We start from the raw sequence: 14,384 nt of genomic DNA, 5'->3' as shown, positions 1-14,384 counted from the left end.
ATTAAGCTGCAGGTTGTTAACATACAGTCTGAGAAAGCTATTGTTTGCCTTGTACTGAAATAGCAGCCTAAAATGGTTTTCACTTAAAACAGAATACAATGATAGCTATCATTTTGTTATCCAGGAAATAAAGTGCAAGAATAGACGTCACTTCTTTTCTTTCAACTTCACTTTCATAAAGGTTTCTTAGAAACCGTGAAAATAACTTCCAAGTTGATCATTAAACACCATATTAAAATCAGAGCTTATTGGATACCAGCTAATTGGATACCAGTCAGCCTAAGGCTAAGGAAGGGGAATGCAATTAGGTCAGTTTTTTCCCCATCTAGGTGGAAAAAAAATAGGATTTTGGTACTTACCAGGTAAATCCTTTTCTTTGAATCCATAGGGGGCACTGGAGTACTCTTGGGATATGGACGGCTTCCGCAGGAACAGGGCACTGAATATTTAAATTTAGAACTCTCCACCCCTCCATATCCCAGAGTACCTCAGTGTTTTTTACTGAGCCGAACAGGAGCTATAGAGAGGTTGACAATGGAGAATTACATATAACATAACAGACAACAATAAAGTTGACACATAACGTTACGGACAACTAAACAGTTGACACCGTAACCGATAGAACTTGATAATTTGAACCAGTCGGTGAAAGTGTGTTACCATAAGATCCCCTGAGCTTACCACAAACCAGGTAAAACTGCTCTGGGTGGGCGTCCAGTGCCCCCTATGTATTCAAAGAAAAGGATTTACCTGGTAAGTACCAAAATCCTGTTTTCTTTTTCATCCACTAGGGGTCACTGGAGTACTCTTGGGACGTACCAAAGATTCCCTTGTGGGCGGGGAGAGCTGTTTGGCACCTGTAACACTATGCGGCCAAAGCTAGATGCTGATGCCGTAAACGTATCAAACTTGTAAGAGCGCACAAACGTGTGCACTGATGACCATGTAGCCGCACGGCAAAGCTGCGTTGTAAAAGCTCCGCGACTAGATGCCCATGAAGCTCCCACAGAACGTGTGGAATGAGCGGTTACTGATGTAGGTGGTTGTAACCTAGCATGAAGGTAAGCCTGACGTATAGTCAGTTTTATCCATCTGGAAAATGTCTGCTTAGAAGCTGGCCAACCTATCTTGGCAGCATCATAGAGAACAAACAACGTATCCGTTTTACGAACTGTGGACGTTCGGGATACATAAACGCGTAATGCGCGTACCACATCCAGAATTCCAGAATGTCCTGTTAACACAGGAACTACTATTGGTTGATTGATGTGAAAAGATGACACTACCTTTGGTAAGAAAGCGGGATTCGTCCGAAGTTCCGCTCTGTCATCATGAAACACCAAATACGGTGGCTTGCATGACAAGGCACCCAAATCTGAAACACGCCTTGCCAAAGCTAAGGCTAGGAGAAAAAGTGTTTTCCAAGTGAGAAACTTAACATCCACTTGTTGTAAGGTTCAAAATATGAAGACTAAGAAATCTAAAACCAGATTCAAGTCCCATTGCGCTGTAGGTGGAATGAATGGAGGCTGTACTCTGAGGACACCTTGCAGAAAAGTGTGTACCGACGGCAATAGAGCCAATCGTCTTTGAAAGTAAATTGACAAAGCAGATACCTGCACCTTTAGTGTAGATAAACGCAGTCCTCCATCTAACCCCGTCTGTAGAAATAACAAAAAGACGGGATAACTTGAAAGATGTCGGAAACTTCCGAGCTTCACACCAACCTATATAGGCACGCCAAATTCTGTAATAATGAGCTGCCGTAACTGGCTTCCTAGCACGTAACATGGTTGGTATAACCGATTCTGGAATGTCCTCTCTTCTTAAGAGGGCGGTCTCAACAGCCACCCCATCAAACGCAGCCGCGCTAAATCGGGGTAAAAGGAACGGACCCTGTTGTAACAGGTCCAGACGTAGTGGGAGCGGCCAAGGATCGTCTGCGAGTAATCCGCGGAGATCCGAGAACCAAGCTCTCCGAGGCCAATGAGGCGCCACTAGTATGACTGTGGCGGACTCTCTTTTGATCCGTTTTAGCAACAGAGGGAGCAGCGGAAACGGTGGAAACAGATACACGAGGCTGTACGGCCACGCGATTGTGAGAGCATCCACCGCCACTGCCTTTGGATCTCTCATTCTGGACACATACTGGGGCGTTTGGTGATTGTGGCGAGATGCCATCAGGTCCACTTGAGGGCAACCCCACCTTTGGACCAACATGTGCAACACTTCTGGATTTAATGCCCATTTTCCTGGATGAAAATCCCGACGGCTGAGATAATCCGCCTCCCAGTTGTCCACTCCCGGAATGAACACAGCCGACATTATCACTTGGTGATGCTCGGCCCAAATGAGGATTCGAGCTACTTCCCGCATGGCCATGCGGCTTCTCGTTCCTCCTTGTTTGTTAATGTACGCAACCGCCGTCGCGTTGTCTGACTGCACCTGGACAGTCTGAGACCGGAGCATGTGCACTACTTGTCGTAGCGCATTGTCAATTACCTGGAGTTCCAGGACATTTAGAGACAGCAATCTTTCGTGATCCGCCCAGAGACCCTGGAGCTGACAATTTTGAACCACAGCTCCCCAACCTCTGAGACTCGCGTCCGTCGTTAGAATTATCCAATTCCAGGCGCCAAACCGTTTCCCTGCGGTTAGATTGTGTACTTTGAGCCACCGGAGTAGAGATACTCTGGTCCATGGCGACAACCTCACCCTGTGGTGAATCTGCAGATGCGAGCCCGACCACTGTGCGAGCACATCCAGTTGAAAAGGACGTGAGTGAAATCTTCCGAACTGAAGCGCTTCGAAAGCCGCCAGCATTGTGCCTAAGAGGCGAATGCACAAATGTACCGAGACTGTGCGTGGCTTGAGCACTAATTGTACCAGATGACGAATAATCTGTACTTTCTGTTCTGGTAGGTAAATTCTTTGATTTACCGTCTCGAGAAACATACCTAGGAATTGAAGTAGTTGAGACGGAATTAGATGTGATTTCTTAAAGTTGACAATCCAACCGTGCTGAACTAGTACATTGTACGTTAGCGACGCATGTTGGAGGAGCATCTGTTGAGACGGAGCTTTGATGAGCAGATCGTCCAAGTACGGAACTATTATCACTCCTAAGGATCTGAGATGAGCTATCATCACAGACATCACTTTGGTGAATACCCGAGGCACTGACGAGAAGCCAAACGGTAGAGCGTGAAACTGGTAATGGTTCTGACGTATCGCAAAGCAGAAGAACCTCTGATGAGGTGGGCAAATCGGAATGTGTAAGTACGCATCCTTGAGATCTAGCGCAATCATGAATTCCTGTGGCTCTAAATCTGCAATTACTGACCGCAGAGATTCCATCTTTAATCTGTAGTAAGTGACTTACTGATTGAGACCCTTTAAGTTAAATACTGGCCTGACGGAGCCATCCGGCTTCCGTACCACAGACAGACTGGAATAATAACCCTGACCTTGTTGGTGTACAAGGCCTGGAATTAAAACTGCTGAATCCAGCAGAGACTGAATGGCAATTTGCCGAACCGCCCTCTTGACGTCCGACAGAGGCAGTCCTGTCTTGAAAAAGCGCAGTCGCGGGAGACAGCTAATTGTACCAGATGACGAATAATCTGTACTTTCTTTTAACACTAAATTGCGGATCCATCCTTCAGTGGATGTCTGGAACCCCGGCAAATGGAACGTCTGAAGGCATGTTCCCACAATTGGAAATCCGAGATGGCCTGGGAGACAGTCATGCCACTGGCTTGTCGGTGACCTTAGCGCCCTGACGACTGGTGTTGGTTTGTTGGAAACCACGTCCTCGACCTTGTGAACTAGGCGTGGCTGTTCCTCTACCACGGCCTTGAAAGGGCTGAAGTCTAAAGGATTTGAACGCCGGCCCAGAGTATTTCCGTCTCGGTACCGGTGGAGGCAATGGCAGGAAACAAGACTCCTCCTCCTCCTCCTCCTCCTCCTCCTCCCCCCCCCCCCCCCTCGTAGCCTGAGATATTCATTTGTCCAATTTAGGACAAACAACTTCTGGCCACCGTATTTTTTTGACCTCTGACTCCACTTGCCAAGAACGCAGCCAGAGTGCTTGTCGTGCTGTAATTAGCAACGATGAAAGGCGAGAAGTGAGCTGACAGCCGGCAGGAGAAGATGTACATAGATACTCAGCAGCTTCTCAGATTTTAATAGCGATAAGTATAACGTGATCGTCATGTAGAGCAGACTTGAGTTCTGTCATCCATACAATTAGCGCCTTAGTAACCCAAATGCCCTTCTATCTTACGTCTGAAGGGTCTTTATACGTTTTGACACAGACGAATCCACCAATGGCGGATTCTCCAATGTAGATGTCACTGACTGTGGAAACGGGTTTAGACTTAAATCTGTGAGGTATAGAACCGGTTATTTGGATTCTTTTGTGTGTTTCTCCTAACATCTTATTAAGATATTCCTAAATAGGAACCCCATTGGAGATCTCTGTCGTTTAGTAAATACAACTTTATTATATGTCAGAGGCTCCCTAGTCTCTGTAAACTTCAGAGACTGACGCACTGGCCTGATGAGATTATCAATGCTCGTGCTGTCAAAAGCTGCACTATCTGACTGCTGGTCTAATTTGCCCTCCTCACCCTTATTTAACGCAGTGAGGTCTGGCATAGAATCTTCAGACTGCAACATAGCAGAAACCGGTAAATTATAAGACAAATTAAATTTATCCCTTGTACTCAAAGTGAACTTGGACCTTTGCAAAGGCTGAGACGCCTCCGTTAGTTCTGGCGGTCTCACCCGAGACTCCGATCTTGCCGCTCGTGTCGATCGGCTATTACATTTGCTTAACATAGACCATGGAGTATCCGGGAATGAAACCGGCTTCCGGAGTAGAAACCTACAAAACATACTGTACATGTGGTAGATTCATGTACAGACATTGCAGTGAAACTTCTTTTTAGTCTTTGCTGGTGCCTTACTCATTATGCAGACAGACAATACAATACACAAAGACAGACACTTGCACGACTCAGTAAAATTGTTACTTAAGGTGTGATAGAGAGATCGGCTATATATATATATATATATATATATATATATATATATATATATATATATAGCCGAAGTGCAGTTCACGTGGCCAGCCTATATGAAACCTGAACCAAAATTCCCACTAACACCCCTGCGCCTCCGGTGGAGTAGAGATGTAGGACAGGAACGTTCTGGAATCACAAACAGGAAGAAACAGGAAGCATGGTTAAAATGGCCCCCATGCCATGCTTACAGTTAGAACAACAGTACAGGGTACAATACATGCCTTTATAACCTGTACCTGACTGCAGTTTAAATAAGATTTTAAACCTACCGGTAAATCTTTTTCTCGTAGTCCGTAGAGGATGCTGGGGACTCCGTAAGGACCATGGGGATAGACGGGCTCCGCAGGAGACATGGGCACTTTAAGAAAAACTTTAGATCTGGTGTGCACTGGCTCCTCCCTCTATGCCCCTCCTCCAGACCTCAGTTAGAGAAACTGTGCCCAGAGGAGACTGACAGTACGAGGAAAGGATTTTTGTTAATCCAAGGGCAAGATTCATACCAGCCCACACCATTCACACCGTATAACTTGTGATATACTATCCAGTTAACAGTATGAAAACGACATATCATCAGTCCAAGACCGATGAGACTATAACATAACCCTTATTTAAGCAAAAATATATACAAGTCTTGCAGAAGTAGTCCGCACTTGGGACGGGCGCCCAGCATCCTCTACGGACTACGAGAAAAAGATTTACCGGTAGGTTTAAAATCTTATTTTCTCTTACGTCCTAGAGGATGCTGGGGACTCCGTAAGGACCATGGGGATTATACCAAAGCTCCCAAACGGGCGGGAGAGTGCGGATGACTCTGCAGCACCGATTGAGCAAACAGGAGGTCCTCCTCAGCCAGGGTATCAAACTTATAGAACTTTGCAAAGGAGTTTGAACCCGACCAAGTAGTAGCTCGGCATAGCTGTAGCGCCGAGACCCCTCTGGCAGCCGCCCAAGAAGAGCCCACCTTCCTAGTGGAATGGGCCTTGACCGATTTAGGTAACGGCAATCCCGCCGTAGAATGCGCCTGCTGAATCGTGTTACAGATCCAGCGAGCAATAGTCTACTTTGAAGCAGGGGCACCAATCTTGTTGGTTGCATACATGACAAACAGTGCTTCTGTTTTTCTGACTGTAGCCGATCTGGCCACGTAAATTTTCAAAGCCCTGACCACATCAAGGGACTCGGGATCCTCCAAGTCACGCGTAGCCACAGGCACCACAATAGTTCATATGAAAGGATGAAACCACTTTTGGCAGGAATTGAGGACAGGTCCGCAATTCCGCTCTATCCATATGGAAAACCAGATAGGGGCTTTTATGTGATAAAGCCGCTAATTCCGACACTAGCCTAGCCGAAGCCAAGGCTAATAACATGACCACCTTCCAAGTGAGATTTTTCAACTCCACCGTTTTAAGTGGTTCAAACCAGTGTGACTTAATGAAACTTAACACAACGTTAAGGTCCCAAGGCGTCACCGAAGGTACAAAAGGAGGCTGAATATGCAGTACTCCCTTCACAAAAGTTTGTACTTCAGGGAGAGAGGCCAATTCCTTTTGAAAGAAAATGGATAAGGCTGAAATCTGAACCTTCATAGATCCTAATTTTAGGCCCAAATTCACTCCAGTTTGCAGGAAGTGAAGGAAACGGCCCAGATGGAATTTTTCCGTAGGAGCATTCCTGGCCTCACACCAAGAAACATATTTTCGCCATATACGGTGATAATGTTTAGATGTCCTTCCTACCCTTTATTAGCGTAGGAATGACCTCATCCGGAATACCCTTATCCGCTAGGATCCAGCGTTCAACCGCCATGCCGTCCAACGCAGCCGCGGTAAGTATTGGAATAGACATGGCCCCTGTTGCAACCAGTCCTGTCTTAGAGGAAGAAGCCACTGATCTTCTGTGAGCATTTCCTGCAGATCCAGATACCAGGTCCTTCGTGGCCAATCTGGAACAATGAGGATTGTTCTCATTCCTCTCCCTCCTACCATTCTCAACACCTTGGGTATGAGAGGAAGAGGGGGAAATACATAGACCGTCTGGAACACCCACGGTGTCACTAGGGCATCTACAGCTACTGCCTGAGGGTCTCTTGACCTGGTGTAAAACCTCTGTAGCTTCTTGTTGAGGCGGGACGCCATCATGTCTATCTGTGGCAGTTCCCACTGACTTGCAATCTGTGCGAAGGCTTCCTAAAGAAGTCCTCTCTTGGATGCAGGTCGTGTTTGCTGAGGAAGTCTGCTTCTCCGTTGTCCACTCCCGGAATGAACTGCTGAAAATGCGCTTACATGATTTTCCGCCCAGCAGAGAATCCTGGTGGCTTCTGCCATTTCCACTCTGCTCTTTGTGCCGCCTTGGCGGTTTACATGAGCCACTGCGGTGATGTTGTCTGACTGGATCAGAACCGGTAGGTCGCGAAGCAATGTTTCCGCTTGCCGAAGGGCGTTGTATATGGCCCTCAGCTCCAGGATGTTGATTTGAATACAAGTTTTTTGACTTGACCCAAAGACCTTGGAAGTTTCTTCCCTGTGTGACTGCTCCCCCACCTCTGAGGCTCGCGTCCGTGGCTACCAGAATCCAGTCCTGGATGGCGAACCTGCGACCCTGCAGAAGGTGAGCACTCTGCAGCCACCATAGGAGAGACACCCTGGCCCTAGGGGACAGGGTGATTAACTGATGCATCTGTAGATGTGATCCGGGACCACTTGTTCCGTAGATCCCATTGGAAAGTCCTCGCATGGAACCTTCCGAAGGGAATGGCCCCGTAAGATGCCACCATCTTTCCCAGGACCCGAGTGCAGTGATGCACTGACACCTGTTTTGGCTTTAATAGGTTTTTTACCAGAGTCATTAGTTCCTGGGCCTTCTCTATCGGAAGATAAACCCATTTCTGGTCCGTATTCAGAATCATACCCAAGAAGGGCAGACGAGTCATAGGAACCAACTGTGACTTCGGGATATTAAGAATCCAGCCGAGTTGCTGGGACACCTTCAGCGAAAGTGACACGCTGTTCAACAACTGCTCTTTTGATCTCGCCCTTATTAGGAGATCGTCCAAGTATGGGATAATGGTGACTCCTTGCTTGCGTAGGAGCACCATCATTTCCGCCAATTACCCTGAAATTGGTAATGACAATACTGTACCGTAATTCTCAGGTACGCCTGATGAGGTGGATAAAATGGGAACATGAAGGTATGCAGCCTTTATGTCTAGATACACCATAAAATCCCCCCCTTCCAGGCTGGCGATGATCGCTCTGAGCGATTCCACCTTGAATTTGAACCTTTTCAAGTATAGGTTCAGAGATTTTAATTTTAAAATAGGTCTGACCGAACCGTCCGGTGTCGGGACTACAGCTAAGGTTGAGTAATATTCCCCTTCCTTGTTAAAGGAGGGGAACCTTGAGCACCACCTGTTGGAGATGCAATGTGTGAATTGTATTTAATATTATCTCCCTTTCTGGGGGAGAAGCCGGTAGGGCCGATAAGGAAAACCGGCAAGGAGGCACCTCTTCGAATTCCAGCTTGTAACCCTGAGAAACAATTTCTATTGCCCAGGAATCCACCTGTGAGTGAACTCAGATGTGGCTGAAGAGTCGAAGACGTGCTCCCACTGGGGCGGACTCCCTTAGCGGAGCCCCAGAGTCATGCGGTGGATTTAGTAGAGGCCGGGGAGGACTTCTGTTCCTGGGAACTAGCTGTGCCCTGCGCCCTTACCTCTGGTAAGAAAGGACGCTCCTCGTACTTTCTTGTTTTTCTGCGACCGAAAGGACTGCATTTGATAATGTCGTGCTTTCTTAGGCTGTGAGAGAATATAAGGCAAAAGATGAGATTTACCAGCTATAGCTGTGGAGACCAGGTCCGAGAGCCCTTCTCCACACAATTCCTCACCCTTGTAAGGTAAAACCTCCATGCGCCTCTTTTAGTCGGCATCACCTGTCCATTGCATGTTCCACAGGCCACGTCTAGCAGAAATCGACATAGCGTTGACTCTAGAACCCAGTAGACCAATGTCTCTTTGAGCATGTCTTATATATAAGACACGAGCTTTTATATATCCTAGGGTCAATAACATGGTATCCTTATCTAGGGTTTCAATCTCCGCTGATAAGGTATCTGTCCACGCTGCTACAGCGCTATAAACCCCTGCCGACACAATCGCCGGTCTGAGTAGTGTACCAGAATGTGTGTAAATGGACATCAAAGTACTTTTCTGCATGCTATCTGCAGGATCCCTGAGGGTAGCTGTATCTTGGTATGTCAGCGCTACCTTTTGGGTAAACGTGTCAACGCCTTGTCCACCCTAGGGGAGGATTCCCATCGTATCCTGGCCCTAGCAGGGAAAGGATATGCCATGAGAATTCTTTTGGGAAACTGCAGTTTCTTGTCTGGAGATTCCTGCTCTTTTTCACACAATTCATTTGGTTCATGAGAGGGGGGAAATGTTATCTCAGCTTTCTTCCCCTTAAACATGTGTACCCTCGTGTCAGGGACAGATGGGTCATCAGTGATATGCAAAACATCTTTTATTACAATAATCATATATTGAATACTTTTCTGCCAGTTTTGGCTGTAACTTTGCATCATCGTAGTCGACACTGGAGTCAAACTCCGTGTCGGTATCAGTGTCTATTATTTTGGATAGTGGGCGTTTTGAGACTCTGAAGGTCCCTGCGACATAGGGACAGACATGGGTAGATTCCCTGTCTGTTCTCTAATCTTGTGTGCAATAAATTTACTTCAGCACTTAATTCCACATATCCAGTCAGGTGTCGGCGTTGTCGACGGAGACACCACACACACACATTTGCTCCATCTCCTCCTTAGAAGAGCCTTTTACCTCAGACATGTCGACACACACGTACAGACACACCACACACTCAGGGAATCCTCTTATCTGACGACAGTTCCCCCACAAGGCCCTTTGGAGAGACAGAGAGAGAGTATGCCAGCACACACCCAGCGCTAATACCCCAGGAAAAACACACAATGTGTTTACCCAGTAGCACTGTAATACTATTATTTGCTGCCAATTATGTGCCCCCCTCTTCTCTGAAACCGCCTTTCACCGTGGATAAGCAGGGGAGAGACCGGGGAGCTTCCTCTCAGCTGTGCTATGGGGAAAATGGCGCTGGTGAGTGCTGAGGGAGAAGCCCCGCCCCCTCAGCGGCGGGCTTCTGTCCCGCTTAAATATAATAAAAACTGGCGGGGGCTCTTTATATATACAGTGCCTAGCTGTATATATATCTCTTTTGCCAGAAATGAGGTTTATATTGCTGCTCAGGGCACCCCCCCCCCCCTGGGCCCTGCACCCTTACAGTGGCTGCCGTGTGTGAGGTGTGTGGGAGCAATGGCGCACAGCTGCACTGCTGTGCGTTACCTCAGTGAAGATCATGAAGTCTTCTGCCGCCTCTGAAGTCTTCTTTTTCTTCTCATACTCACCCGGCTTCTATCTTCCGGCTCTGTGAGGACGGCGGCTGCGCGGCTCCAGGACAAACTCCAGGGTGAGACCTGTGTTTTGACTCCCTCTGGAGCTAATGGTGTCCAGTAGCCTAAGAAGCAGAGCCTTGAAACTCACAGAAGTAGGTCTGCTTCTCTCCCCTCAGTCCCTCGATGCAGGGAGTCTGTTGCCAGCAGGCTCCCTGAAAATAAAAAACCTAACAAATATACTTTCTGTCAGGAAGCTCAGGAGAGCTCCCTGAAGTGCACCCATCTCCTCTGGGCACAGTATCAAACTGAGGTCTGGAGGAGGGGCATAGAGGGAGGAGCCAGTGCACACCAGATCTAAAGTCTTTCTTAAAGTGCCCATGTCTCCTGCAGAGCCCGTCTATCCCCATGGTCCTTACGGAGTCCCCAGCATCCTCTAGGACAGAGGTTCTCAAACTCGGTCCTCGGGGGCACACACAGTGCATGTTTTGCAGGTAACCCAGCAGGTGCACAGGTGTATTAATTACTCACTGACACATTTTAAAAGGTCCACAGGTGGAGCTAATTATTTCACTTGCGATTCTGTGAGGTGACCTGCAAAACATGCACTGTGTGTGCCCCCAAAGACCGAGTTTGAGAACCTCTGCTCTAGGACGTAAGAGAAATATAGCTTAATAGTCTATTAATATAACCTATGCATATGAAATCTGGCAGCCTGTCATGCAGCCTATTCTTCTCCCTTGCAGCAGCGCTGCCTGTGATCAGACTTCTCCCCCCCCTTCCCCTGTGCTCCGTGTCTCAGTGGGGAGCGGTTGCCGGGAAGCCTAACACCCCTGTATCTGACCTTGGTGTCATTGCAGGGAGGCGGGGGACGCTTATGAGGAGAGCGGCCGTGTGAACGGAGTTCGGCGGGCTGTAGCGGCGCTAGTGTGAGCGGCTGTGCTGCGGCAGTTCTCCCCCTCGTAGCGGCTGGAGCAAACTTTGAGGTCCGTACAGCGCGGATGGAGCGGCTGGGGCGGGCGGCCTGTATTAGCGGCGGATGCGGGCGGCGGTTATAACACGGACCCCACACAGCGGGGCGGCAGCGTGCGCTGACCGCCCCGTCCACCCCAGCCTACCTTGTCTCCTGTAGGGAGGGCTGCGACGGGGCTTCTTTCTGTAAGCTCCGTCCAGCTCTTGCAGCAGGCAGTGGGCTGCGTGTGGCTGTGAGGGTGCTCTCTGTGAGGACCGACACGCCATGCGCTGCTCCGTGCAGCGGCACTATCCCGGACCCATGTTTTTAGTAGAAACTGGGAAGAGATGTGCTGAAGTTGTAAAAATAAAAATAAAATGAAAAATTTAAATAAAAAATATTCAAAGAAAGTGTGAGAGCCCCACACAAGCCTTGTTAGTGCTGTGAGCACAGAAAAAACACTGAGGTACTCTGGGATATGGAGGGGTGGCGAGTTCTAAATTTAAATATTCAGTGCCCTGTTCCTGCGGAAGCCGTCCATGTCCCAAGAGTACTCCAGTGATCCCTAGTGGATGAAAAAGAAAACTGGACTTTGGAGATTCGCTCTATTCAATAGCAGGGACATTTTTCGCCTGGGCGAAAAATTCAGCAGGTGCAAAAAACATGTGGATTGACAAATTCACATGTTTTCTCACCTGCGCTGGCAAAAACAGTCCGCTTTCACTGCATTTTTCACCAATACCTCGTCACTTTAAAAAAAAAAAAAAAAAACAGTGAAAGGGCATTGGGGAAAATTTCCCTAAAAAACAGGTGCAAACGGCCTCAAATGAATTGGCAGGGGGGCGGCGCTAAATAAATAGCTCAGAGATTACCAAAGCTGATTGCATACCCCCCTAAGGCTGAAGAACAAACTGTGTCCACAAATCCCTGAGGAGAGTCTGGGGGGTGTCCACGTTAGCTACGTGTGAGTCTGCCATTTATGACACTGCACTGTAAAGAAACCTCCTTCCACCATTTCTGCACCCTCTGCAAATATGGTGATGTCCAAGTTAACACGGTAACATAGAAACTGAGGATGCTACAGTGAAGGTTCAACAAGATGAGGGGGATATTGTGTATAGGACACCGATAAGGATGTTGTTTGTGTCAAAGTAAGTCAGCCACCAGTAGCACCAGTTCTTGCATGTGATAAAAAGACTACTGTCATGCCTGAGCATAAGACCAAAAAAGCCACCTCTTGTGTGCAGAATTATTTTTACCCAAATCCTGACAACATTTGTGAAGGCATCTGTACCATTTGCAAAGCCAAATTTAGCACAGGTAGGGACGTTAACCATCTAGGCAACTCCTCCCTGTTATGTCATTAATGATCAGAAGTAGTTCTTCCAAAAAACTTGAAGGTACCAAACACACAAAGCACTTGAGACACAATATTGGCAGTCCCTGTCACTGAAGTGCTTTTTAATATCCAACATAAGGGTGGATGGACATAAGGACAATTCCATATCATACTACTTGTGGACTAGATTTAGGGAAAGGAAAAAAAAAACCCATGGCATTATCCCTCAGACTCTCTGGTGCACCTCACAAATGTACTAGAGAGACGTGTGCTACCCAATTATAAAGGGTGGGGGGTGGGTGGGGGGGGGGGTGGGAGTATGGCCACCTGATATTTATTGATGTGCATCAAACTGATTTGTAGTTTGCAGCTCTACAGTGCAATTATTCATTTTCTTGGCTTCTTTTTTAACCCTAGTAAGGAATCATTGGTTATTAACATTTTTTTATTCTCAATTTCTGCAAAACAGATTGTCTCATTTCCAATTGTTGAAAGTAATCAATTAAATAAAAATAAATGCTTTACCTGCCTCTCAATACATACAGTACCTCACCTCCATTTCCCTGTACAGCCATGGGGCCTCTTCTTTGAAAACATTCTTTCTATGGGGTAGATGCATGCTGAGCGGTCTGTGATAGATCTCCGGGAGAAATCTCCCGTGTGTACCCCCCTTAATTAAAATGTATAAAATGTATCTTAATATATGCAATTAAAGCTACACGCTACAAAACAAAGCCCAATTAAATGCTTTGCTCTCAAGAGACTTTTTAATTAATTTGTTAGTATCATGTCTAAGGGATGTAACCAGAAGATAGTAGGGCCAAGACCTGCTGTACCTGTTCCCTTCCCTCAATGTTACTGATTGAATAAAGAACATTGACATTACAGTACCTGTGCCATTGCATGCAGTTGCTGTTTCTGAGCTCCCAAAGCAGGATGTGTGGGCAATGTAATACGTGTCCCAGCGTCACGGGCCTGGGCCGGTCTCTGAATACTGATTGTTGCAGGGGGTGGGTGCTGTTGAATTGACAATGTTGGTCTGATAGAAAAAAAATAAAAAAATTACAAAAAATAGGATTTTAATACCTACCGGTAAATCCTTTTCTCGTAGTCCATAAGGGATATTGGGGGAAAATAGTACGATGAGGTATAGACGGGGTCCAAAGGAGCCAGTGCACTTTAAATTTCATCAACTGGGTGTGCTGGCTCCTCCCCTCTATGCCCTCTCCCACAGGCAGTTATAGGTAAAATAGTGCCCGAAAGATAAAGGACATATATGAGAGAAGGAACATGATAACAAAAATAAGATTTTACTTACCGATAAATCTATTTCTCGTAGTCCGTAGTGGATGCTGGGACTCCGTCAGGACCATGGGGATTAGCGGCTCCGCAGGAGACAGGGCACAAAAATAAAGCTTTAGGATCAGGTGGTGTGCACTGGCTCCTCCCCCTATGACCCTCCTCCAAGCCTCAGTTAGGATACTGTGCCCGGACGAGCGTACACAATAAGGAAGGATTTTGAATCCCGGGTAAGACTCATACCAGCCACACCAATCACACCGTACAACTTGTGATCTGAACC

At 47.2% G+C, this 14,384-nt stretch overlaps 1 protein-coding gene across 10 annotated transcripts in view; it reads right to left on the bottom strand.

Moving 5' to 3' along the window:
• The window catches only part of SAP130 (Sin3A associated protein 130), a 206,214-nt gene that overhangs the window by 96,865 nt on the left and 94,965 nt on the right, over window positions 1–14,384 (bottom strand). For all 10 annotated transcript variants that reach the window (XM_063915874.1, XM_063915876.1, XM_063915879.1 and 7 more), the window contains one exon: window positions 13,694–13,841. In XM_063915874.1, the coding sequence (XP_063771944.1) occupies window positions 13,694–13,841 (148 nt within the window). The remainder of the gene's footprint in view (window positions 1–13,693; window positions 13,842–14,384) is intronic.

The sequence above is a fragment of the Pseudophryne corroboree genome, chromosome 4, assembly GCF_028390025.1.
Source record: "Pseudophryne corroboree isolate aPseCor3 chromosome 4, aPseCor3.hap2, whole genome shotgun sequence".
Taxonomy (NCBI): Eukaryota; Metazoa; Chordata; class Amphibia; order Anura; family Myobatrachidae; genus Pseudophryne; species Pseudophryne corroboree.
Note: the sequence above shows the minus strand (reverse complement) of the source record. Positions and strands in the feature narration are given on the sequence as shown.